The sequence below is a fragment of the Pristiophorus japonicus genome, chromosome 19 (assembly GCF_044704955.1).
Source record: "Pristiophorus japonicus isolate sPriJap1 chromosome 19, sPriJap1.hap1, whole genome shotgun sequence".
NCBI lineage: Eukaryota > Metazoa > Chordata > Chondrichthyes > Pristiophoridae > Pristiophorus > Pristiophorus japonicus.
This window is the reverse complement of record NC_091995.1, coordinates 77,249,737-77,275,012: the sequence shown is the minus strand read 5'-3', so window position 1 is coordinate 77,275,012 and position 25,276 is coordinate 77,249,737. Positions and strand designations below refer to the sequence as shown.

General features: G+C 49.4%; 1 protein-coding gene across 5 annotated transcripts in view; it reads left to right on the top strand.

Annotated features, from left to right (window-relative positions):
- Positions 1–4,563: 4,563 nt before the first annotated feature.
- xrcc6 (X-ray repair complementing defective repair in Chinese hamster cells 6) overlaps positions 4,564–25,276 on the top strand; it is a 94,805-nt gene continuing 74,092 nt past the window's right edge. For 4 of the 5 annotated variants that reach the window (XM_070861670.1, XM_070861668.1, XM_070861669.1 and 1 more), the window contains exons 1-7: positions 4,564–4,628; positions 7,545–7,642; positions 11,326–11,438; positions 14,612–14,750; positions 17,997–18,251; positions 20,393–20,576; positions 21,767–21,953. In XM_070861670.1, coding sequence (XP_070717771.1) covers positions 7,573–7,642; positions 11,326–11,438; positions 14,612–14,750; positions 17,997–18,251; positions 20,393–20,576; positions 21,767–21,953 — 948 coding nt within the window. In that variant the 5' untranslated portion in view covers positions 4,564–4,628; positions 7,545–7,572. The other variant, XM_070861667.1, reaches the window with a different exon arrangement.

Here is a 25,276-nt window from a genome sequence, read left to right as displayed (position 1 = left end):
TCCACGATTAGTAAGCCTGAGGGTCAGCCGTGGCTCAGTGGGCAGCACCCCTGCTTCGGAGTCTGAAGGTTGTGGGTTCAAGTCCTGCTCCAGGGACTTGAGCACAAAAATCTAGGTTGACGTTCCCAGTGCAGTGCTGAGGGAGTGCTGCATTGTGGGAGGCAAGTCCTGCTCCAGGGACTTGAGCACAAAAATCTAGGTTGACGTTCCCAGTGCAGTGCTGAGGGAGTGCTGCATTGTGGGAGGCGCTGTTTTTTGGATGATATGTTAAACCGAGGCCCTGTCTGCTCTCTCAGGTGGACATAAAAGATCCCATGGCATTATTTCGAAGAAGAGCAGGGGAGTTGTGTCCTGGGGCCAATATTTATCCCTCAATCAACATAACAAAAACAGATTATCTGGTCATTATCACATTGCTGTTTGTGGGAGCTTGCTGTGCGTAAATTGGCTGTGGCGTCTCCCACATTACAACAGTGACCACACTTCAAAAGTATTTCATTGGCTGTAAAGTGCTTTGGGATGTACTGAGGTTGTGAAAGACGCTGTAGAAATGCCAGTTCTTTCTTTTTCACTGATTCTTCATTTGATTAAATATCTCTTGTTAAAAAAACTATTCAAGGTCCCCAGCAAACACTTCAAAAGATTTTCAGGTTTCTATTTGTCAGGGGCCGATTCTGTCCGCATCTGTACGTAACCCAGGGAGGCGCAGAATGTGCAGCCCGAGACTAACTGTTTCCCTAATATTGCCTTTCACCGCTGAGATGGGGAACACAATGTTCCCATTCAACAAGACGAAAGGCAATTAGCTCACAGATGAGAAAAGAAACATCATTTCAATCCAGTTCTTGAAAAACAATTGCAAAGTGATTCCGTGTCGCAGTTTAAGACAGGTCTAAATGGTGAACCTGATGAGGCTGTATATTGTGGACTCACACACACATGGTGAGGAGAATCGCCCTTCGCTTGATCGCTTTAGCGTCCCCATCCAGCTCGTTGGCCACCAAGTACTGGTCGAGACGCTCAACGAAGGCTTTTCAATCATCACCCTCTAAAAATCTCTCTAAAATACCAATGGCAGCCATGACCACGTGAAAGTTCGTAATCCCATCCTCGTCGTCAATTGTTAAGTATGGAAGAACTCCGTAAGACTGTGAGCTAAAACTGATGTGACCTTAGTCTCTTTAATACAACTCCAGAGTGCCTAAGCAGCATGGCAGACAACCTTTAATACTCCCTTGCATGAGGTGTGCAGGTGACCCTTGGGCCTCCAACAGTTGCGCCCTCTGGTGGCAATAGTTACAATCTTTACATACATAACAGAGTCTGCAGCAATAAATGGAGATTAAAATATGTCATTTGGTTGCGTGATGGAGTGGAGACGCTGGGGCTGTTCTCATTGGAATCGAGAAAATGGAGAGGAAAATTGATGGGTGTTCAAAACCATGAGGGATCCAGACAGGGTAGATAGAGACCGTTCACATTGGTGGAAGGGTCGAGAACCAGAGGACACGGATTTGGGATCGTTGGCAGAGGTGCCAGGGGCGACGTGAGGGAAAATCTTTTTACGCAGCCAGTGGTTATGGTCGGGAATGCCTAGGGGTGGGGTTGAAGGTGGATTTGGTCGTGGCTTTCAAGAGGGAATTGGATGGATAACTGCTGGGGGAAGGTTTGCAGGACTACGGGGAAAGGGCAAGGGAGTGGGACTAGCTGAGGTGCTCTTGCAGAGAGCCGTCACGGGCTCGACGGGCCGAATGGCTTCCTTCTGTGCTGTAACCATTCTAGGATTCAGGTTCGCACCAACGGCACTCAAGACTGAAATGTGTGCTTGAACATCAGGGAAATCTTTGAGCCAATAATGGTCTCCTTTACTGAAAGTTTGATTTGAAATCAGTAAGAGTGTCACATATAAAAATTCAATAAGAAATGGAACAATGCCAGAGGATTGGCAAGCAAGCAGTATAATTCCTCCCTTTGAAAAGGGAGAGGGCACTAACCCAGGGAACTGCAGACCAGTTAGAATAAGGGGCCACCCATTTAAAACTGAGATGAGGAGGAATTTTTTCTCTCAGAGGGTTGTGGATCTGTGGAATTCGCTGCTTCAGAGCTGTGGAAGCCGGGACATTGAATAAATTTAAGACAGAGATAGACAGCTTCTTAACTGATAAGAGAATAAGGGGTTATGAGGAGCGGGCGGGGAAGTGGACCTGAGTCCATGATCGGATCAGCTAAGATCGTATTAAATGGCGGGGCAGGCTCGAGGGGCCGTATGGCCCACCCCTGCTCCTATTTCTTATGTTCTTATTAGCTTAAGGTCAGTGGTAGAAAAGATATCCAGAATCTTTGCTAAAAGATCAGTTAACAAAACATCAAGAGATGGAGAATATAATGAAAAGTAGTCAGTGGGGATTTCTAAAAGGAATCATGTTTAACCAACCTTATTGAATTCTTTGAAGGAGTAACAGAAAGAGTAGACAAGGTCTATGCAGTAGATGTGGGAGACAAGGCCTTTCAATAAGGTGCCAGTTAAGAGACGCATGACGTGAGGGGACGGGTAGCAGAAAGGGTCGAAAGGTGGCTACAACACAGAAAACAAAGGGTAGGAGTTAAGGGAAGTTTCTCAGACTGGGCAGAAAATGTGAAGGAGTGTCCCGCAGGGAACTGTGCTGGTCCACAATTGTTCCCCAGATACATCAAAGATCTGGACTCAGAAATTGGAGGTATTCGATGTAGATTTCCTCTCGTGGGGGAACCTAGAACTAGGGGCATAGTCTCAGAATAAGGGGCCGCCCATTTAAAATGGAAATGAGGAGGAATTTCTTCTCTGAGGGTCATGAATCTTTGGAATTCTCTGCCCCAGAGAGCTGTGGAGGCTGGGTCATTAAATATATTTAAGGTGGAGATAGACAGATTTTTGAATGATAAGGGAGTCAAGGGTTATGGGGAGTAGGCAGGGAAGTGGAGTTGAGCCCAAGATCAGATCAGCCATGATCTTATTGAATGGCGGAGCAGGCTCGAGGGGCCAGATGGCCTACTCCTGCTCTCATATCTTACGTTCTTATGTATGGATGTAGAAATTGGGCCTCGTTCCACCTAATCACTCCCCCCACCCTGTTGCCAACCGAGTGGTTGAAGCAGATAGCAGTGATGCATTTAAGGGGAGGCTTGATGCAAACACGAGAAGGGAATAGAGGGGAATGGAGGCACGGTGGGAAACGGTAATTAGAGTGGGAGGAGGTTTGTGTGGAGTAAAAACATCAGCATAAATCAATTGGGCCAAATGGCCTGTTTCTGTTCTGTAGATTAATAACATAAGAATTAGGAGGCCATTCGGCCCCTCGAGCCATTCAATAAGAACATGGCTGATCTTCAACCTGAACTACACTTTCCCATCCGGTCCCCATATCCCTCGATTCCCCTAGAGTCCAAAAATATATCTATCTCAGCCTTGAATATACTTAATGACTCCGTATCCACAGCCCTTTGGGTAGGGTAGAGAATTCCAGAGAAGAAATTCCTCCTCATCTTAATCTTAAATGGCCAACCCCTTATCCTCAAACTATGCCTCCTGGTTCTAAATTCTCCAGCCAGGAGCAAACTCTTTGCATCTGAAACTAAGACTTCCATTTATACAGCGTTTTTCATAACATGTCCCAAAGCGCTTTACAGTGTAGTTACTGTTGTAATGTAGGAAATACGGCGACCAATTTGCGTACAGCAAGCTCCCACAATCAGCAATGTGATAATGACCAGATAATCTGTTTTAGCGGTATTGAATAAATCTTGGTCCAGGACACCGGGGATAACTCTCCTGCTCTTCTTCAAAAGAGTGCGATGGGATGTTATACATCCACGCGAGACAGCAGGCGGGGCCTCGGTTTTACATCTCATCCAAAGGACAGCACCTCCGACAGTGCAGCACTCCCTCAGCACTGCACTGGAGTGTCAGCCTAGATTTTTGCGCTCAAGTCTCTGGAGTTGGACTTGAATCCACAATCTTCTGTCGAGAGGGCTACCCACTGAGCCACGACTGACAGACAAGCCCTTTAAGAATGTTATATTTCAGTGAGATTGTGTTTGCTGTCCACCTGAAAATGAAGTGGTTGCAGTAGTAATCAAAAACTCCCTTTCCCCCTCTCCCTCCAACCCTTTCCCACTACTCTTTCCCCTCCTATCCTCTTCCCTTGGCCCTTTCCCTCCCCATCCTCTTCGCTTGGCCCTCTGCTCTTTCCCCCCAATCCTCTTCCCTTGGCTCCTGCCCTCTGTCCTTTTCCCTTGGCCTCTGCCCTTTACCTCCCTCCCCCATCCTCTTCCCTTGGCCTCTGCCCTTTACCCCCTATCCGCTTCCCTTGGCTCCTACCCTCTGTCCTTTTCCCTTGGCCTCTGCCCTTTACCTCCCTCCCCCATCCTCTTCCCTTGGCCTCTGCCCTTTACCCCCCTATCCGCTTCCCTTGGCTCCTGCCCTCTGTCCTTTCCCCCCTGTGCTTTTCCCTTGGCCTCTGCCCTTTTACTCTCTGCTCCCAGCCCCCAGGGTGCGGTCTGCGCCTGCGCCACCTCAGCTCTCGCGAGACCCACCCCCGGCCGGCCGGCAGTGAGTGAAGGAGCCGGGAGTTGTCTGTGTCACGGAGTGGGTGAGTGAGGCGGGCTGTGCAGTTCGTGTCCGTGTCCCGGTCCTGGACTGAGGGAGGCGACGCCGGATTACCCTGCTTACTGCAGCGCCTGATTTTCCCGTGCCAAAGTGTAAGAAGCGAATGACTTTTCTGTTGGAGCGGTTGGTCACGCTTCCCGCACATCTGATTGGTCACAGCGCGGTTGGCGGTTTTTCCCACCTCGCTGCTGATTGGTTAAATCGCGCGTCAATCACTCTGTTGCTATGGTCCGCCTTCTTTGTTTCTGATAGGTTCCGTGCCTGTCCTCGATTCTGCTTCTGATTGGTTGGATAGGTTCTGGTTGGCTGTCAATCAAATTTGGACTGATTGGTGCAGGTCCTTAAAGTGAGGCCACTATCTTCCTGCTCCTCTGAATAATACACAGCTTGACAACATCTAGCTGCATTAGCAGAGTTCCTACTAGTTTTACCTCTGCTGCTCAGTTTGTCAGATTTTTTTTTCAGATATGTGTGATAAAAGTAATCTTATGTTGCGCACACTTCCTGTCCCAAAGCCTTACTTTTGACATAGGAACAGGAGGAGGCCATTCAGCTCCTCGAGCCAGTTTCACCATTCAGTGAGATCTCGGCTGATCTGTATCTTAACCCCATCTACCCACCTTGGTTCCCTAACCCTTAATACCCTCGCCTAACATAGTGAAAGCAAATTTTCAGTAACATTCATTAGAAATGTCATCTGTTTTTAAGAACAGCAGGAGGCCATTCAGCCCCTCGAGCCTGTTCCACCATTCGGTGAGATCCTGGCTGATCTATATCTTAACCAGCTACCAGCCTCTGTGACCTTTACCTATCAAAATTCTATCAATCTCAGTGTTGACATTTTCAGTTGACTCCCAACTTTTTAGGGGGAAGAGAGTTCCAAATTTCTGGAATTGTGTTTCTGTCACACTTTTATGTCAACGTTTCCCATTCTAAATCCTTGCTAACTTGTCACACTAATTAAACCCTCCTCACCCCCCCACCCCGGTCAGTTTTGCTAGTAACTAATTAAAAAGCAGACTGGCCCGGAATTTCAGGAAAACTTGCGCTTAAGCAGTGTAGGATCGGCAAAATTCAGCGTAGAAATTGAGGAAAGTGCCGGCCTTTACACTACAGCCGTGTTCCTCGATCTTTAACAGCGATTTTGTGAAATCTCTGCTGCCTCTTGCAAAATTCCTGAATTAACTCTAGTTCTGAACGGGCTGTAAATTTACTTATAAATTTTTAGGCACAATCGGATCCATAGTCACGCTCCAGTTTGTTTCTGGCGTTTTAAAAATATTTCTCCTTACTGGGACCTAAAATGTATTTTCCGTATCTTTCAATGTATCTTTATAGCATTCAGAATGATTTGCATTAAAAATTTAAAACTTTCCTCAGTTGCATTTTCTTAAAAATGCTGTGCCTAATATGCATCAATAATTGTTTCAAATTTTAATTTCCTCGCTTTAAGATTGACTTAAAGAAAGAATATAGCATCTACCTTGGGCCTAACTCCTGGCTGGCCTCTCACATTCTACCCTACGTAAACTAGAGGTGATCCAAAACTCTCCTGCCCTGTGTCCTAACTCACACCAAGTCCCGCTTATCCATCACCCCCTGTGCTCGCTGACCTACATTGGCTTCCTGTTAAACAGTGCCTCAACTTCAAAATTCTCATCCTTGTTTTCAGATCCCTCCATGGCCTCGCCCCTCCCTATCTCTGTAATCTCCTCCAGCCTCACAATCCCCCCGAGATGTCTGCGCTCCTCTAATTCTGCCCTCCTGAGCATCCCTGATTATAATCGCTCCACCATTGGTGCCTTCTGTCGCCTAGGCCCCAAGCTCTGGAACTCCCTGCCTAAACCTCTCCGCCTCTCTACCTGTCTTTCCTCCTTCAAGACGCTCCTTAAAACCTGCCTCTTCGACCAAACTTTTGATCACCTGCCCTAATTTCTACTTATGCAGCTCGATGTCAAATTGTTTTATCTCATAATACTCCTGTGAAGCGCCTTGGAACGTTTCACTACCTTAAAGGCACTATATAAATACAAGTTATTGTTATTTTACGCCGGTTTCTACGGGCTGGTGTATGCTAATAAGATCCTCAGGAAGTTTTGGCGTAACTGCCCGCCAGATAACCAGCACGTTACGTCATTTCAGAAAATTCCGGGCCGATATTGAAATATTATATGGAACAAGGACAGAATGAGTGACTTTAAAATGAGGGCTGAAATATGTTTGCATGCCCTGATCCTATTATCTCCCGCCCTCTAACCCTGCTTCACCTGAAGGCTACATTTGGTCTTAGGGCCAAATGGCTTCCTCCTATGTTCCTTCGAGTGCCATTCAATGCCTGATCTGTATGGGGAGCACTTAGGGAAGTGGAGTTGAGGCCAAGATCAGATCGGCCATGATCTTATTGAATGGCGGAGCAGGCTCGAGGGGCAAATTGCCTACTCCTGCTCCTATTTCTTATGTATCCTAACTCCATCTACCTGCCTTGGTTCTGTAACCCTTAATACCCTTGCCCAGCAAAAATTTATCGATCTCGGTGTTGAAATTTTCAGTTGACTCCCAGCCTCAGCAGCTTTTGGGAAAGAGAGTTCCAGATTTCCAACACCCTCGTGCAACATCACGGAAGATCAACTAGACTGTTTAAAATGCACTCTTAAGTTCTTTCTTCGTACTGGATCATTTCCTATTTTGTGTACCTTATGTGCTCAAAATTATGAGGTGTTTTGGTAGAGTAAGGAGCAACTGTTTCCAGTGGCAGGAGGGTCAGTAACCAGAGGACAGAGAGCACTGGATGTGTAACCAGAGGACAGCGAGCACTGGATGTGGTCTCATCACTGAGCTAAGCCCACAACCCAGGAATGTCTCCTTCAGTTAATGTATTGTATTTCTACCTTCCTTACAGGCCAGCCAGCACTTCGACCACAGCAGATATGTCGGATTGGCAGTCACACTATCGGAATGAAGACGACGAGGATCAGGAAGAGGCAGAGGAGGGTGAAGGTACAGCAGAGTCACTGTATTCACACCGTGCTCTTCTTAAAGGAGCTCTTCAGTGTAGATAAAATCTTTGTACATGGAAGAAAAATCTTTATGTACAGTGCACCTAATCGATAATCTTTTCAATAATCTTGATCATCATCTGAAATTCCTGCCACCGTCACAGACCGGTGCTTCACCTTTAGTTACACATTGTGGCAATCCACATCAGTTTTATTTTATTTTACCTGCCTTCTCTCCCTACAGTTATATAGAATCGTAGAAATATATGGCACAGAAGGAGGCCATTCGGCCCATCGTGTCCATGCCGGCCAACAAAGAGCTATCCAGCCTAATCCCACTGTCCAGCTCGTGGTCCGTAGCCCTGTAGGTTACAGCACTTCGAGTACACATCCAAGTACTTTTTAAATGTGATGAGGGTTTCTGCCTCTGCCACCCTTTCAGGCAGTGAGTTCCAGACACCCACCACCCTCTGGGTGAACAAAGTTCCCCTCAACTCCCCTCTAATCCTTCTCCCGATTACTTTTTAAAAAATGTATTCATACATTGGATGTGGGCGACGCTGGCAAGGCCAGCATTTATTGCCCATGAGAAGGTGGTGGAAAGTCACCTTTTTGTAACGGTTTGGCTTGCTAGGCTATTTAGGAGTGAACCACGTTGCTGTGGGTCTGGAGTCACATATAGGCCACACCGGGTAAGGACGGCAGATTTCCTTCCCTAGTGAACCAGATGGGTTTTTAAGGAAAGACTTGCATTTATATAGCACCTTTCACGACCACCAGACGTCTCAACGTGCTTTACAGCCAATGAAGTACTTTTGGAGTGTAGTCGCTGTTGTAATGTGGGAAATGCGGCAGCCAGTTTGTGCACAGCAAGCTCTCACAAACAGCAATGTGATAATCTGTTTTTGTGATGTTGATTGAGAGATAAATATTGGCCAGCACACTGGGGATAACTCCCCTGCTCTTTTTCGAAATAGTGCCACGGGATCTTTTACGTCCGTCTGAGAGAGCAGACAGGGCCTCGGTTTAACGTCTCATCCGAAAGACAGCATCTCCGACAGTGCGGCACTCCCTCAGCACTGCACTGGGAGTGTCAGCCTAGCTTTATGTGCTCAGGTCCCTGGAGTGGGGCTTGAACCCACAACCTTCTGACTCAGTGCTGCCCACTGAGCCACATTTGCGACACTAGCCTTTTATCCCAGATTTATTTCATTAACTGAATTTAAATTCCTCAGCTGCCTTGGTGGGGGTTGAACTTATGTCTCCGGATCATTAGTCCAGGCCTCTGGATTACTAGTCCAGTAACATAACCACTGTGCTACCGTACCCGTCTGAGAGGTCCTGCGCAGGCAGTATTGTCAGTACTGTGCATGTGCAAAAATGTGAATGGGCCACGCACTGAGGGAGGCAGGCCTTGCAGGGGGCAGTGCAGCTTACGGGGGACATTGAGTGGGTCTCTTTCAAAGAGCATGATAGGGTAGATGTGGAGAACATATTTCCATTTGTGGGGGAGACCAAAACTAGAGGCCGTAAATATAAAATAGTCACTAATAAATTCAGTAGAAACTTCTTTACCCAAAGAGTGGTAAGAATGTGGAACGTGCTACCACAAGGTGTAGTTGAGGCGAATAGTATAGCTGCATTCCTTCTTAGGCAGTTCCTTGGAGTCGAGGATGACTTGCTTCCACACTAAAATGAGTTCTAAGGTGACTGGTGAGACCAATATGGGACCGACAGTCTCTGCCACAGGGGGAGCAGTCGGTGGTTGGAGGGACGGGTGGGTGGGGTGCTTGATTTGTCGTACGCTCCTTCCGCTGTTTGTACTTAGCTTCTGCGTGCTCCCGGCGAAGAGACTCGAGGTGTTCGGTGCCTTCTCAGATACTGCTCCACTTTGAGCGGTCTTGAGCCAGGGATTCCCAAGAGTCGGTGGGGATGTTACATTTTTTCAAGGAGGCTTTAAGGACCTCTTTGAAGCATTTTCTCTGCCCTTCTGGGGCTTGCCTGCCGTGTCATTAGCTCGGAGTAGAGTGCATTCAAGGGCAAGCTAGATACGCACATGAGGGAGAAAGGAATAAGAAGGGTTTGTTGACAGAGTTAGAAGAAGAGTGATGGGAGGAAGCATGTGTGGAGCATGGACGCCAGCAAAGACCATTTTAAATCTAGTTGTTGACCCCTTTGCTAAGGAAAATCGGTCCTTCCCACCCACTTTATCTTGGCCCCTCATAATTTTATACATCTCAATTAGGTCTCCCCTCAGCCTCTTCCGTTCCAAAGAAAACAACCCCAGCCTATCCAATCTTTCCTCATAGATAAAATTCCCCTGTGTGTAATGAGCACCCCCATGTGAGCTCTGGCACCATTAAATGCAGAGAAAAGCCCTCCCACTCTTGCCAGCAGTGGGGAAAGATTTTCTTTGCGGTATCGTGGCTCAGTGGGTCTCACTCTCACCTCCTAAGACAGAAGGTTGTGGGTTCGAGTCCCACTAGAGATTTGAGCACATCATCGAGGCTGACACTCTCAGTGCAGTGCTGAGGGAGCGCTGCACTGTCGGAGGTGCCGCCTTTCAAATGAGACTTTAAACCGAGGCCCCGTCTGCTCTCTCAGCTGGGCATGAAAGACCCCATGGCATTATTTGCAAGATGAGATTTCCCCATTGTCCTGGCCAATAGTTGTCCCTCGATCAATATCACTAGTACAGATAATCTGGTCATTATCACATTGCTGTTTGTGGGAGCTTGCTGTGCGTAAATTTGACTCACGCATTTCCCACATTACAACAGTGGCTGCACTTCAAAAGTACTTCATTGGCTGTAAAACGTAGTGAAACATCCCAAGGTCATGAAAGACGCTATAAAACGCAAGTCTTTCTTTCTTAACTCTGTTTTTATGCACGTATTTACAGTTTCACTGCAGACGGCACAGCGGAAAGGGAGCCAAAGGTTGGCAGAGGTTATGCTCTGAAATTGTTGAACTCGATGTTGAGTGCAGAAGGCTGTAAAATGCCTGAACGAAAGATGAGGTGGTGTTCCTCGAGCTTGCGTTGAGCTTCGATGGAACAGTGCAGAAGACCGAGGACGGAGAGGTCAGAGTGGGAATGGAATGGAGAATTAAAGTGACAGGGGACCGGGAGCTCAGGGTCACACTTGCGGACTGAACGGAGGTGCTCCACAAAGCAGTCACCCAATCTACGTTTGGTCTCCCCAATGTAGAGGAGACCACATCGTGAGCAGCAAATACCATATACCGGTACTAAATTGCAAGAAGTACAAGTAAATCACTGTTTCACCTGGAAGGAGTGTTTGGGGCCCTGGACAGTGGGAAGGGAGGAGGTAAAAGGGCAGGTGTTGCATCTCCTGCGCTTGCACGGGAAGGTGCCGTGGGAAGGGGAGGAGGAGACTGCAGAATGGACCAGGATGTCACGGAGGGAACGGTCCCTTCGGAATGTTGAGCGGGGAGGGGAAGATGTGATTGGTGGTGGGATCATGCTGGAGATGGCGGAGGATGATCCGTTGAGCGTGGAGGCCGGGGGGGGGGGTGAAAGGTGAGGACAAGGAGAACTCTGTCATGGTTCTGAGAGGGAGGGAAAGGGGTGAGAGCAGAGGTGTGGGAAATAGGACAGATTTACCACCGTCCCCACTTCTGGTCCGTCATCTAAAATCGTGATGTGTTCATTTCTTGTTTCAGGCGAAATTAAAGTTGCAGGAAGGGATAGCTTAATCTTCCTCATTGATGCCTCAGAAGCCATGTTTGAAATGAACAGTGAAACAGATACTTCAGCTTTTGACATGACTATTCAGGTAAGAGGAGTACTGGTAACCCCACTATAGTCCCTGTATAGCTCGGACAGTGTCGTCCTTCTGGTACAGGACCAGTAACCAGATTGTGAGTTCAGATCCCACTATGATAAGCATATGAAATTAAATTCAGTAAATCTGCTGCACTCCACGCTCTTGAGGGGTCGAAATTCGTTAGCGCCGTTTTTGAGGCAGTGACACGGCCTGAGAGCTGACTTTACCGCCGGGCGTTAGGTGCCAGGCTCCAACTGACAAATTCAGTTTTTACGCCCAAAGATGAGAAAGTGGTGCTAAAAGGTGGCGTTGCGCACATGCCCTCGGGCGGGAGCTCAGGAGGCCGACTGGATCTTGTATCGGGAGCCTGCTGCTGTCAGGCTAGCTGGAAAACCGGAAGAAAGAAAAAAAAACTCAAACTTCCCCAACTACCCACACAAACTTCCCCGCTGTTACAACTAATGAAAGAAATAAAGAAAGAAAAAAAAACCTTGCTCTCTGGCCGATTCCGCCCAAATTCCGCTGTTTAACCACCACTTTTTTCAGGCTGTGCGGCCCCTTGCCGGTACTGCAGCCGTACAAAGCAAATATCGCGATGGAGGCGCCAAAGAGGCGTTGCACGCTGGAGGACATCACCACGCGGATGGCGCTAGCCGGTGCAGTGTTGCCTCTGACAATGCAACAGCTCTACAATTATTTTGTGTAGAAACATTAATACAAGTGCCCCCTGATTAAAGGGGGGCACTAAGCCAACATATTAAACAAATTTTAATTAAACAAATTAAAATTTGGTTGCAGGGGGTGATGATGCACTCCAGTCCCTCCGGCGCCCACCTCTCGCGGAAGGCCGCGAGCGTACCGGTGGACACTGCGTGCTCCATCTCCAAAGACACCCTGGCCCGGATGTAAGCACGGAAGAAAGGCAGGCAGTCAGGCTGAACGACCGCCCGCTGCCTGGACCGGCTGGTGGCACCCTTGGCCGTGCCCAGGAGCAGTCCTACAAGGAGGCCCTCGGACCTACCCGCTCCCCTTCGCACAGGGTGCCCAAAGATCAGGAGTATGGGACTGAAGTGCAGCCCCTTTAAATAGTGGCAACAGCTCGACAAACCTGTGAGCATACTTACAGGTGCATACATTACACTGGGCTGCACGGGTTTACATTATCAAAATCCATTATATATTAGAAACAGTAATTTATAATGGGTATAAATGGGTAGACAGAACGTACACCCAGTGGTAAGTTTTTTAATGTACTAAGCAATCTCCAATGGCATTGTGCACAGGGAGTCAAGACCATGATGATTGGGGCTAAAGACTGGGGGATAATTGGACCAGAGTGCACAGAAGTAAGATCTTTTAAAAAGATATAGATATATAATATAAAGTAGACACAGTTTCCATTTCAAACTCATACATTCTCTCCTTGTTTATATATAATACTTTGATTTGAAATTATTTATACTTAAAACTGAAAAACCTGATGGTAGTTTGGGGAGGAGAGTTGATGGGAGCCGAAGAGTTTCGCTGCTACAGGCTAAGGAGCAGAGAGGTGTAAAATAAAAACATTACAGTGTCACCACTGGCGGAAGGGTGTAATTACAACGTGACATGTTTACATGGGCATTTTCCATTATAAATGTGGACATAGGGATTTGTAATGGGCAGAGTGTGACAAAAAATTTTACAACACGAAGTAAGGTTTGTCGACAGTAAGTGCAGAATTACAGATAGACAGATATATAGAGACGTGTGCCTTTGCCTAGCACACATTCGCCACACTTGATTACAGATGAAAAACCATCTCAAAATGAAGAGAAAGAAAGTGAATAATTTCAGGATGAGCTGAGAGAAGAGCTGGGATTTACAAACTCCTGCCAATCTCAAGAGAGACGATCAGCCACCCTCTAGTTGGCACGAGGACCAGAATGCAACAGTTAGGGATCATGGCCTTCGAAAGAGAAGGCACCACCTTCGCAGCAAAATACTACCTTGTGGGTGACACCATACAATGCTCCGGCCCTTATAAAACAGCATGTCCTCTGACTTCGCATGAGCAATGCCACGGGAGAGCTGCCAGAGTAGTATATAATTGTATCGGGACGTATTATTTCATCCTAGTTGGGGGGTAGGAGTCCAGAACAAGGGGGAATAACCTTAAAATTAGAGCCAGGCCACTCAGGGGTGATGGCAGGAAGCACTTCTTCACCTAAAGGGTAGTGGAAATCTGGAACTCTCTCCCCCCAAAAAACTGATGAGGCTGGGGGGCTGGGGGGGGGGGGGGGGTCAAGTAAAAACGTCAAAGCTGTTGGGTAAGGGTATTAAGGGTTATGGAACCAAGGCAGGTAAATGGAATTAAGATACAGATCCGCCATGAACTAATTGAATGGCGGAACAGGCTCGAGGGGCTGAATGGTCTACTCCTGCTCCTATGTTGCTACCAAACTGTATTATGATCCAGTAGTTTGGTCTGAGCGATGCCTCGGATACCGGGAGTGATAAGAACATAAGAAATAGGAGCAGGAGTCGGCCATACAACCCCTCGCGCCTGCTCCGCCATTTAATACGATCATGGCTGATCCGATCATGGACTCAGGTCCACTTCCCCGCCCGCTACACATAACCCCTTATCAATTAAGAAACTGTCTATTTCTGTCTTAAATTTATTCAATGACCCAGCTTCCACAGCTCTCTGAGGCAGCGAATTCCACAGATTTACAACCCTCAGAGAAGAAATTTCTCCTCATCTCAGTTTTAAATGGGCGGCCCCTTATTCTAAGATTATGCCCTCTAGTTCTAGTCTCCCCCATCAGTGGAAACATCCTCTCTCCATCCACCTTGTCAAGCTCCCTCATAATCTTATACGTTTCGATAAGATCACCTCTCATTCTTCTGAATTCGAATGAGTAGAGGCCCAATCTACTCAACCTTTCCTAATAAGTCAACCCCCTCATCTCCACAACAAACCTAGTGAACCTTCTTTGAACTGCCTCCAAAGCAAGTATATCCTTTCTTAAATATGGAAACCAGAACTGCACGCAGTATTCCAGGTGTGCTGCTATAGATTTCAAGTCCCAGGGCGTTCCCCCCCCCCCCCCCCCCCCCCGGCCCGTGATTGTGGTTGGGTTGGAGGTTGTGCCGCGACTTGTTCTGCAGTTGACTGTTTTGACCCCGTTTGCCGGCAGTGTGTTCACAGGGTTTACACCAGTAAAATCATCAGCAGCGACCGCGATCTTCTGGCCGTCGTCTTCTTCGGGACTCAAAAGCACAACAACTCTGTCGACTTCAAGCACGTGTACGTCCTCCATGACTTGGACACGCCAGGCAAGTTGGTCTGCCAGATCCAGGGCACCCGGTGTGGGACATCTCCCTCCGGCACTCGTACTTGGGACCTTGCTGTGCACAAATTGTAATGTAGGAAACGCGTCAGTCTGCGCACAACAAACAATGTGATAATGGCCGGGTAATCTGTTTTAGTCATGCTGATTGAGGGATAAATAGCGGCCAGGACATTGGAAAGTACTTGATTGACTGTAAAGCATGTTGGGACATCCTGAGGTCGTGGAAAGGCGCTATAGAAACGCAGTTGTTTCTTTTGTACTCTTCACATTTACCCACCTTCTTCTCCTACCTCTTCAACCCCATTCCCTTCATCCACCTCTCCAATCCGATCTTGAATGTTGACGTCGTTTCTGACTCAACTACAAAAGCTGAAAATGAATTCCACATCCGCAACCTCACACCTTGTGGGGGGGGGGGTGGTGGTTATTTTGGTCAATGAGTGCAAGCAGAAGCTAAAATGGGTGCAGTGCTGATAAAGACACGCCTGTTTGACAGTCCAGATTTAGCACACACAATTTTGCTGATTACCATCATTTAAACTCCCCTGGAGGTGCTAAACAGACTTTAGCACTTGAGCACTAATAAGACGCAATTTTCGTGGCGCAGTATTTGTGGGCGGCTCTCACCCACTTCCACTGCAAAGGTGCGGCGTGCTCTGGCCAGCACACAGCGGCACGGTGCAGGGTGGCTCAGGGACCGAGGGAGAGGGCGCACAGGTTCTTGCACACAGCACTGGAGGTCCTGCTGGAGGAGATCCCGAGCAGGAGCGATATCCCTGCAGTGTTGCCCCTAATTTTAAAGGTGGGTGTGCGGTCCCTTCAACGGGTTGTGCGGCCCATGCGCAAGATTTCACGCTGGAAAAGCTGGTCCCGGGCCGCGCAGCTTAGAGGGAACGTTGATGTCCTGTCCGTGCATGGGGGAAGGAGTCCGTTTTCACCCGTTGGCCAAAATAGCCCTCCTGTCCCTCTCTCCTGCAGCAGCTGGTGCTGCTCTGCCTGGCCTCATGTCCTCCCATTCCAAATCCAGACAAGAAGATAAGAATTAGGAGCTGGAGTAGGCCATTCGGCCCCTCGAGCCTGCTCCGCCATTCAGTGAGATCACGGCTGATCTTCTACCTCAACTCCACTTTCCTGCACTGTCCCCATATCCCTTGATTCCCTTCGTATGCAAAAATCTATCGATCTCTGTCTTGAATATACTCAATGACTGAGCATCCACAGCCCTCTGGCTGAGAATTCCAGAGATTCACCACCCTCTGAGTGAAGAAGTTTCTCCTCATCTCAGTCCTAAATGGCCGACCCCTTATTCTGAGACTGTGACCCCTGGTTCTAGACTCTCCAGCCAGAGGGAAACATCCTCCCTGCATCTACCCTGTCAAGCTCTGCAAGATTTTTGCATGTTTCAATGAGATTGTCTCACATTCTTCTCAACTCTAAAGAATATAGGACTAGTCTACTCAATCTCTCCTCATAGGTCAATCCCCCCCCCCCCATCCCAGGAATCAATCTGGTGAACCTTCGTTGCACTCCCTCAATGGCAAGTATATCCTTCCTTGGTAAGGGGCCAAGGGGAACCCTGAGCAAAATGCCCGTGACCAGGCACTCCCTTGCTCCTGGTGACTTCTACAAGTTGTCCAAGGTGGAGTAGCTCAACAATCACTCTTTTTAGGTGAAATCCTCAGAGAATTTCCAAAATAAATGTCACTCGAGTGTTGGTGAAGTCTTGACAAAGTGTCCCAGAAAGTCTCCCAATGTGTTTCAGAGGTCCTCTTCACAGCTCCAGCAGCAAAGTATCCCTTTAAGTGGTGGGTACCCCTTTAAGTAGTGCTTGAAATCGACATCAACGCTGTGTTTGCTCCCAAACAGCTGGTCACCGTTAGGAGAGGGCGTTTGTTGAAGCGCTAACCACCAGAATGCTGTGAGCGCATTTTAAGTAGCCATCAGCTGTTTAACGAGCCTCCGGGTGGCCGTTCCTAACCAAGATGGTGTTTAGCACTAAATGTGGGCTAAAGCCGTGTTTTAGTTTAAAACCCCACCTTGGCCACGTCTTTAGCGCCTAAACTATTCGGTGAAAATCGCCCGCACTGTGTGAAGAAGCCTCTCCGGCCCTCTGTTTTAAATCGCTTACATTTAATCGTTCAAGACCCGTCAATTACTGGGAACAGTCTGCTTCTGTCTATCCTTTCATAACTTTACACACTTCCTATCGTCCCGCAATCTGCATTGTTTTAACGAAAAAAGACACACATTTTCAAGTCTCTCTTCATATTTGTATTTCCTTTTGTCAGATTGAGAGACAATGGCATCTGCAGTGAAAGAATAATGATTGGTAACATTATGCAAGTTTAATGTGTCAGTGTTGGGAGAAAACACTATTGGTCTCTATTACACAATAACAATGATCAAATTAATACAATAACACTGTCCATATATCTGTATACATTATAAAAAGTCTTGAGTATGTTTGCATTTCTTGTCCAACTTGGTGCTGGCACGATTTATAGTCATGCTTTTATGTCAACATTTAATATCTGAATAGCCTACGTAACCATTTGGAATGAAAATCCTATTTCTAAAAAGTGGCCTGTAACAATGTAGTTATGAGCTCTGGCCAGGAGGTGGTGGTGTGGAGCAGGTTTCTGAATTCTCCCAACAGCGTCACTTACTTGTATTTGTAAAAAAAAAAGAACTTGTATTCCGCACAGTGAGCCATTTACTGATGTGTATATTATAGATTGATTTATAAACTGAATCCATATATCAATAGTGTCAGCCTTGGCTCAGTGGGCAGCACTTTTGCCTCTGAGTCAGAAGGTTGTGGGTTCAAGTCCCACTCCAGGAACTTGAGCACATAAATCTAGGCTGACATTCCAGTGCAGTGCTGAGGGAGCGCTGCACTGTCGGAGGTGCCGTCTTTCGGATGAGACGTTAAACCGAGGCCCCGTCTGCCCTCTCAGGTGGATGTAAAAGATCCCGTGGCACTAATTCGAAGAAGAGCAAGGGAATTATCCCCGGTGTCCTGGGGCCAATATTTATCCCTCAATCAACATCACTAAAACAGATTATCTGGTCATTGTCACATTGCTGCTTGTGGGAGCTTGCTGTGCGCAAATTTGGCTGCCGCGTTTCCCACATTACAACTGTGACTACACTTCACGCTTTGAGACCCCTGGTGGTCGTGAAAGGCGCTATATAAATTCAAGTCTTTTTTCCATCTCTCTGGGCGCAGGTGCTAAGCGAGTGTTGGAGCTGGATCAGTATCAGGGGGAGAAGGGGTACAAGTCCTTCAAAGAGAACCTTGGCCACAGCCGCGACGGCTCATTGGGTGAGGCTCTCTGGGTCTGTTCCAACCTCTTCAGTGACGTCAGGCTTAAAATGAGCCATAAGCGCATCATGCTGTTCACCAACAACGACGACCCTCATGCCAAAGACGGCTCCAAAGCACGAATGGCCAGGACAAAGGCCAGCGACCTCCGAGAGACAGGTAGGCGGGCATCCTATTGGACAGAAAACATTGGTAAACGTTTGTCAGCGACTGGGTGAAGGAAATGTGGTACCGATGTCAGTGCAGTACTGTTTCTCTGCCACTACAACTACAACATACATTTATATAGCATCTTTTAAAGTCCCAAGGCGCTTCACAGGAGCGTCATCAAACAAGATTTGACACCGAGCCACATGAGGAGATAGTGGGACAGGTGAACAAAAGCTTGGTCAGAGAGGTAGGTTTTAAGGAGCATGTTAAAGGAGGAAAGTGAGGTAGAGAGGCGGAGAGGTTTAGGGAGGGAGTTCCAGAGCTTGGGGCCCAGGCAGCTGAAGGCACGGCCACCAGTAGTGGAGCGAAGGAAACAGGGAGTGCGGAAGACGCCAGAGTTGGAGGAGCGCAGACATCTCGGAGGGTTGTCGAGCTGGAGAAGGTTACAGAGGTAGGGAGGGGGCGAGGCCATGGAGGGATTAGGCAAGATTATGGGGCCGAAATTGCCCTTCCGCCCCGTTTTGGGCTCTGCCTGAATCGATGGGGCGGGTAATAGAGGGAAAGTGCCCGCTTTTGCCTCAAAATCATCGGGGCGGTGTTTTGGGCGGAAGGCAGACAGTGTCATCAGTGCAGCGCTAGTGCTTAGCGATGTCCCTGCGCTTCACTTAAAGGGGAGGGACACTGCGAGGCCTACTTGCCGCCCACTGGGCCACCGGGGAGGGCTTCAGTCGGGCCAGCGATCCAGTACCCAAGAGGGGGTCCCAGGCCGCCTGTTGGTGATCCGGCCGAACCCGTAGCCGCCACTGTCGGGCCGACTCAATGAAAACAAAATGGCGGCCATGCCGACCAGCCACTGGCAGCTTCCCGCCACGCAAAGCTGTCGGGGTTCCCGACAGGCGGCCGATCGATTATTTGCGGGCAATGTCGCGCTGGGACAGGGACCAGGCGGTGCGCGCTCTAATGACGGCACTATTACCGTTCTCACAGGAGCGGGACGAATACCTTCTCCGCCTCAAAAGCAAAATCACGAGGGCAACGTCCCGATTGTCGGAGAGTCCGCCGCGACTGGGCGGAAACGCATTTCCGGCCCTGCAGTAACTGCTCTTAAAAAAAAGTTAATTTCGTTTAACGTGATAATCGTGTTTAACGCTGGGTGTAGCAGTACTGTGCATCGGAGCGTCACCTAAGATTACCCTCACTGCTTGGACTGCCTTGACTCTCGTGAAGAATGGTCCCTCAGGGGTGTCCATGAAGTGAGTCCCCAGCGTGGGCTGGTGACCGACCAACAAACGGAACTGATGGGCAGGAAATGACCGTCAGGCCTGGCCCCGCACCACGTGGTGGCTGGAGCATCGTGACCAGGCATTCCTCCTCTCTTCCCCACCCCCCCACGCAGTCATGTAAACTCTCGTGAGAGGCAAAAAGACCGTAAAACCCAAGGCCAATAGAGGAAAATTCCTCTCAAGCAATCAAAAGCAGTCCAGGAGATGACAAGGACCAAGTGTTGATCTATAAAGACACTGACCTCCTATATCGGGCTTCGCAACCTTTCGTAAAGAAGCCTTTATTAAGTCCCAAATTTACATCAGCAAAATACTGCGGATGCTGGAAATCTGAACTAAAGAGAAAAAATGCTGGAAATACTCGGTGGGCCAGGCAGTTTCTGTGGAGAGAGAAACTGAGTTAGCGTTTCAGGTCTGACGATGGGTGAAAGGCGCTATATAAATGCAAGTTCTTTCTTTAACAACAATGAGAGCCCGAATTGACTGCGCACGCACAGTCTTTGTATCGCTGAGACCACTCCACTCTTCTCAATAAATGGGGGAGACGACTGATGTTAATGCTGTAAACATCAGTCGCCGTTCCCCCCGCCCCCCCCCCCTGTACATTGATGGGACAAACCAACTGACGGACTCCCTGAAATCTTCTCGCGGACCCCCAGCTAAGAACCCCTGTGGTGCGATCTCGGCCCCAGTCACGGAGCGCTCCAGCTCCCTCTTGAAGGGCCCGAGAAGAGATGGGGGAGAAAATTGTCAATCGTCTTTCATTGGAAGCTGTATCTATAGAGTACTAATAGGAGTAAGACTGCTGCTTTCTGCCGCTGTGTTGTGACTGGAGCGTCTTTGCCTGTGTCCCTGTCTGTGCTGCAGGCATCATCCTTGACCTATTGCACCTGAGGAAGCCTGGTGGGTTTGATACCTCGCTCTTCTACCGTGACATCGTCAGCGTGTCGGAGGATGACGACCTGCCCGTGCAGGGCGAGGAGTCGGCCAAGTTGGATGACCTGCTGCGGAAGGTCTGGGCCAAGGACTACAAGAAGAGAGCCTTGACCAGGTCAGCAATCACACCGATAGCACAGTGTCTCCTGGGTCCTAAAGCCCCGTGGCCCTTTCTCATACCGTCACCCGTGACCCACTTCCTGTGACCTGCGGACCACGGCAGGCCGACTCGTGGGCTCACATTCACAATCGGCTCAACGGAGCAGTGCCGGTCAAGCTGAGATTCAATGCTGTTTCCTGGGGGGGGCTATTAGGAGGCAGGACCATCACTGCTTGTGTTGGGCCAGGGCGTGGGTCCCATGACAGTAGAATAGACCGGCTGGTCTGTACAGGGATCCTCATCATGTCTTAGAAAGGATGAACTGACTGGGGCCCTTTTCTCTTAACAAGAGAAGGCTGACAGGTGACCTAATCGAGATCTCTAAAATTATGAAAGTTTTTGATAGAGTGGATACAGAGAGAATGTTTGCACTTGTGGGGAAGAGCTTAACTAGAGGCCATCAATATAAGATAAATCCAATAGGGAATTCAGGAGAAACTTCTTTACCCAGAGAGTGGTGAGAATGTGGAACTCACTACCACAGGGAGGGGTTGAGGCGAATAGTATCGATGCATTTAAGGGGAGGCTGGACAAGCACATGAGGGAGAAGGGAATAGAGGGTTATGCTGATAGAGTTAGATGAGGAAAGACGGGAGGAGGCTCGAGTGGAGCATAAACCCCGGCAGGGACTGGTTGGGCCAAATGGCCTGTTTCTGTACTGTACATCCTGTGTAGAAACATCAGAAAGTGCTTCATATGCATTGGATTACTTTGAAGGGCATTGACTATTATGTTGGCAGTTGTTTTCCACACGAGCTCCCACCGTGTGGTGAATGAACAGGTTCTGTTTTTGGTGGTTATGGGACGGATGTTGGCTGGGTGCTCCAGGAGAGTTTCCCTGCTCTTTATATGATGTCATGTGATCTTCATGTGACCCCCACTGAGATCAGGGTCTCAGTTTAACCTCACGTCCCTAAGCTCGCTCCTTCTTCAATCACTGAACGTGTGGCAGCGTGTGTCTACTTGGCGTGTAACCTGCTAACCTTTCTCCGCTACAGCGACGATTGATTGCTTTATTACATTACAACAGTGACTATACTCCCAAGTATCCTTCGTTGGCTATAAAATGCTTTGAGATGGTGGTCGTGACAGGCGCTATATAAATGCAAGTCTTCCCCCCCCCCCCCCATCCTGTTTTTGCCCAGGCTGAACCTGAAGCTGGGAGAAGGCGTAGAACTTTCCTTCGGGGTTTACAATCTCATCCGGAGCGCCGGGAGACCCAGCGCCATCCGCCTCTACCGAGAGACCAACGAGCCAGTCAAGACCAAGACCCGCTGGTTTAACGGGGAGACTGGCAGCCTGCTGCTGCCCAGCGACACCAAAAAGGCCCAGGTAGTGGACGCTGAACTGAACCGTACCCTGCTGAGCTAAAACACCAACGCCCTTGTCGCCAGAGGCGGGCGCTGGAAATCTGAAACCCAAACAGAAAAATGCTCGGCGGGCCAGGCAAGCATTAGCGGGGAGAGAGAAACAGAGCTCACGTCCCGGGTCGGTGACCTTTCGTCAGAACTGGCAAAAGTTAGAGGTGTAACAGGTTTGGAGCAAGTCTTCTTAGGCAGTCCCCTCGGAGTCGAGGATGACTTGCTTCCACACTGACACGAGTTCTCAGGTGACTGATGAGTCCGATGCAGGACCTGCAGTCTCCGACACGGTGGTTGGAGGGATGGGTGGGTGGGGGGGCTTGGGTCGTCGTACGCTCCTTCCGCTGTTTGCGCGTGGGTTTTCGTCTGCTCCCGATGAAGAGACTCGAAGGGGGCCGAAATTGCCCCTTCCCTTAAGGCCCGCTACCGCCAGAAATCGGCGGCCACGCTGCGGAGAGCAATGGCCGCCGATTGTTCACGGAGTGGCCGCCATTTTGAAAATTCTGCTCCTGCAGTAGCCCAGCGGTGACCTGTTCTTCCCCCCACCCCCCCACTGCTGCTGATCCGTGCTAAGTGCGTCATCAGAGCGCGCACCACTGATGTCCCGTCCCCCCCCCCACCCCAATCGCGAAATTCCACTAAGAAAATCTCGGTCCCCCCCACGCGGTACCAGCGACAGCTTTTTCTGCCGGCGCACTGAGCTCGGAGTGTTTGCAAAGTAGACGGCGCGGCTGCCATTTAAGGGGAGGGCGCACTGCCGCGGCCGCCATCTTAATTTTTTGTCAGCCGACTACCATGTCGGCCCGACAGTTATGCCCCCCCCCCCCCCCCCCAGGTTTGGCAGAGCTGCCAACAGGCAGCCCGGCCGAGTCCCTCCCTGGTGGCCCAGTGGACCTAACTAAAAGAATCGCAGAGTTCGCAGCAGCTCTCCCCTTTTAAGTGAAGGGGAGAGACGTGGTGACGCGTCCGCGCGATGATGTCATCGGCGCTACGCTGAGTGACAGCGGAGGACACTCCGCCTGCTCCCCCCCCCCCCCCCAACTTCCGCCGCTCCAGTGTGCTCACCGCCGCATTTCCGCCCCCGTTATGACCCACTTTCCGGCCCGCTGGGGGTAAAAAAGACGAGTAGAATTTTGTTCAAGAGGCCACCTCATCTACCGCACCGGTAAAAACAGCTGAAGCAAGGTCGGTGTGTGCGTTGCCGCTGGTGGGCAATCTCGGCCCCGAAGTGTTCGGCCCTTCTCGGATACCGCTCCTCCACTTGGGGCCAGGGCATCCCAAGGGTCAAGTAAGTACAGAGGCAGGGAAAGCGGGGAGGGGAGGAGAGAACAAAAGGGAAGGTCTGTGCTCGGGTGAAAGGCAGGAGTGATTAAATGACAAAAGGGATGATGGTGCGAAGCAGAAGGGAAGGGGTAATGGGACAAGTTAAGAAAGCCCCTTTTTGGCATTTGATTCCCTTCATCTCTTTTACAAACTGATTCCCTCCCTTTAACTTTCTCTTTTATTTAAAATTGAAGACCTGTATGTGATATCTTTTTTATTTTCCGCCCAATTTTCTGCTCTCTTTAATTTGCTGCCTGTTGCTGGGGTATGTGTCGACATGCCCCCAACCTCCGTACAGTGCCTCGCACATTGGGTACGTGACCCTATCCCCAACCTCCGTGCAGTACCTCGCTCATTGAGTACGTGACCCTATCCCCAACATCCGCACAGTGCCTCGCTCATTGAGTACGTGACCCTATCCCCAACCTCCGTACAGTGCTTCACACATTGAGTACATGACCCTATCCCCAACATCCGCACAGTGCCTCGCTCATTGAGTACGTGACCCTATCCCCAACATCCGCACAGTGCCTCGCTCATTGAGTACATGACCCTATCCCCAACCTCCGTACAGTGCTTCACACATTGAGTACATGACCCTATCCCCAACCTCCGTACAGTGCCTTGCACATTGAGTACGTGACCCTATCCCCAACCTCCGTACAGTGCCTCGCTCATTGAGTACGTGACCCTATCCCCAACCTCCGTACAGTGCCTCGCACATTGGGTACGTGACCCTATCCCCAACCTCCGTACAGTGCCTCGCACATTGGGTACTTGACCCTATCCCCAACCTCCGTACAGTGGCTCGCACATTGGGTACATGACCCTATCTCCAACCTCCGCACAGTACCTCGCACATTGGGTACGTGACCCTATCTCCAACCTCCGTACAGTGCCTCGCACATTGAGCATTGAGTACATGACCCTATCCCCAACCTCCGTACAGTGCCTCGCACATTGAGTACATGACCCTATCCCCAACCTCCGTACAGTGCCTCGCACATTGAGTACGTGACCCTATCCCCAACCTCCGTACAGTGCCTCACACATTGAGTACGTGACCCTATCCCCAACCTCCGTGCAGTACCTCGCTCATTGAGCACGTGACCCTATCTCCAACCTCCGCACAGTGCCTCGCTCATTGAGTACATGACCCTATCCCCAACCTCCGTACAGTGCCTCGCACATTGGGTACGTGACCCTATCCCCAACCTCCGTACAGTGGCTCGCACATTGGGTACATGACCCTATCTCCAACCTCCGCACAGTACCTCGCACATTGGGTACGTGACCCTATCTCCAACCTCCGTACAGTGCCTCGCACATTGAGCATTGAGTACATGACCCTATCCCCAACCTCCGTACAGTGCCTCGCACATTGAGTACATGACCCTATCCCCAACCTCCGTACAGTGCCTCGCACATTGAGTACATGACCCTATCCCCAACCTCCGTACAGTGCCGCGCACATTGAGTACATGACCCTATCCCCAACCTCCGTACAGTGCCTCGCACATTGAGCATTGAGTACATGACCCTATCTCCAACCTCCGCACAGTACCTCGCACATTGGGTACGTGACCCTATCCCCAACCTCCGTACAGTGCCTCGCACATTGAGCATTGAGTACATGACCCTATCCACACACCCAACGGGGACATCCTTCTTCCTCCTGCTCTTCCCATCACTACATCCCTTTGCCATCTTTCAGTCAGATCGTCACTGGGTCCATCTCCCTGCTGTAGTTACACGAGCGCGTGGATTAACTCAGCGGATGTAGTTAAATAAGTTATTAGTTCTGCGTGTGTTTGTGCCACTCAGTGCTATTTATCAAAAGTGTTAACCCATGTAAAATAACCCTATTTCACATGGACGCATTAACACGTTGATCATAATATCGCACAGCGATATGTAATCCATGAAGGGACCAGCTCTTCTTTTCAACAGGCCACTTTACATTTCTGTAAA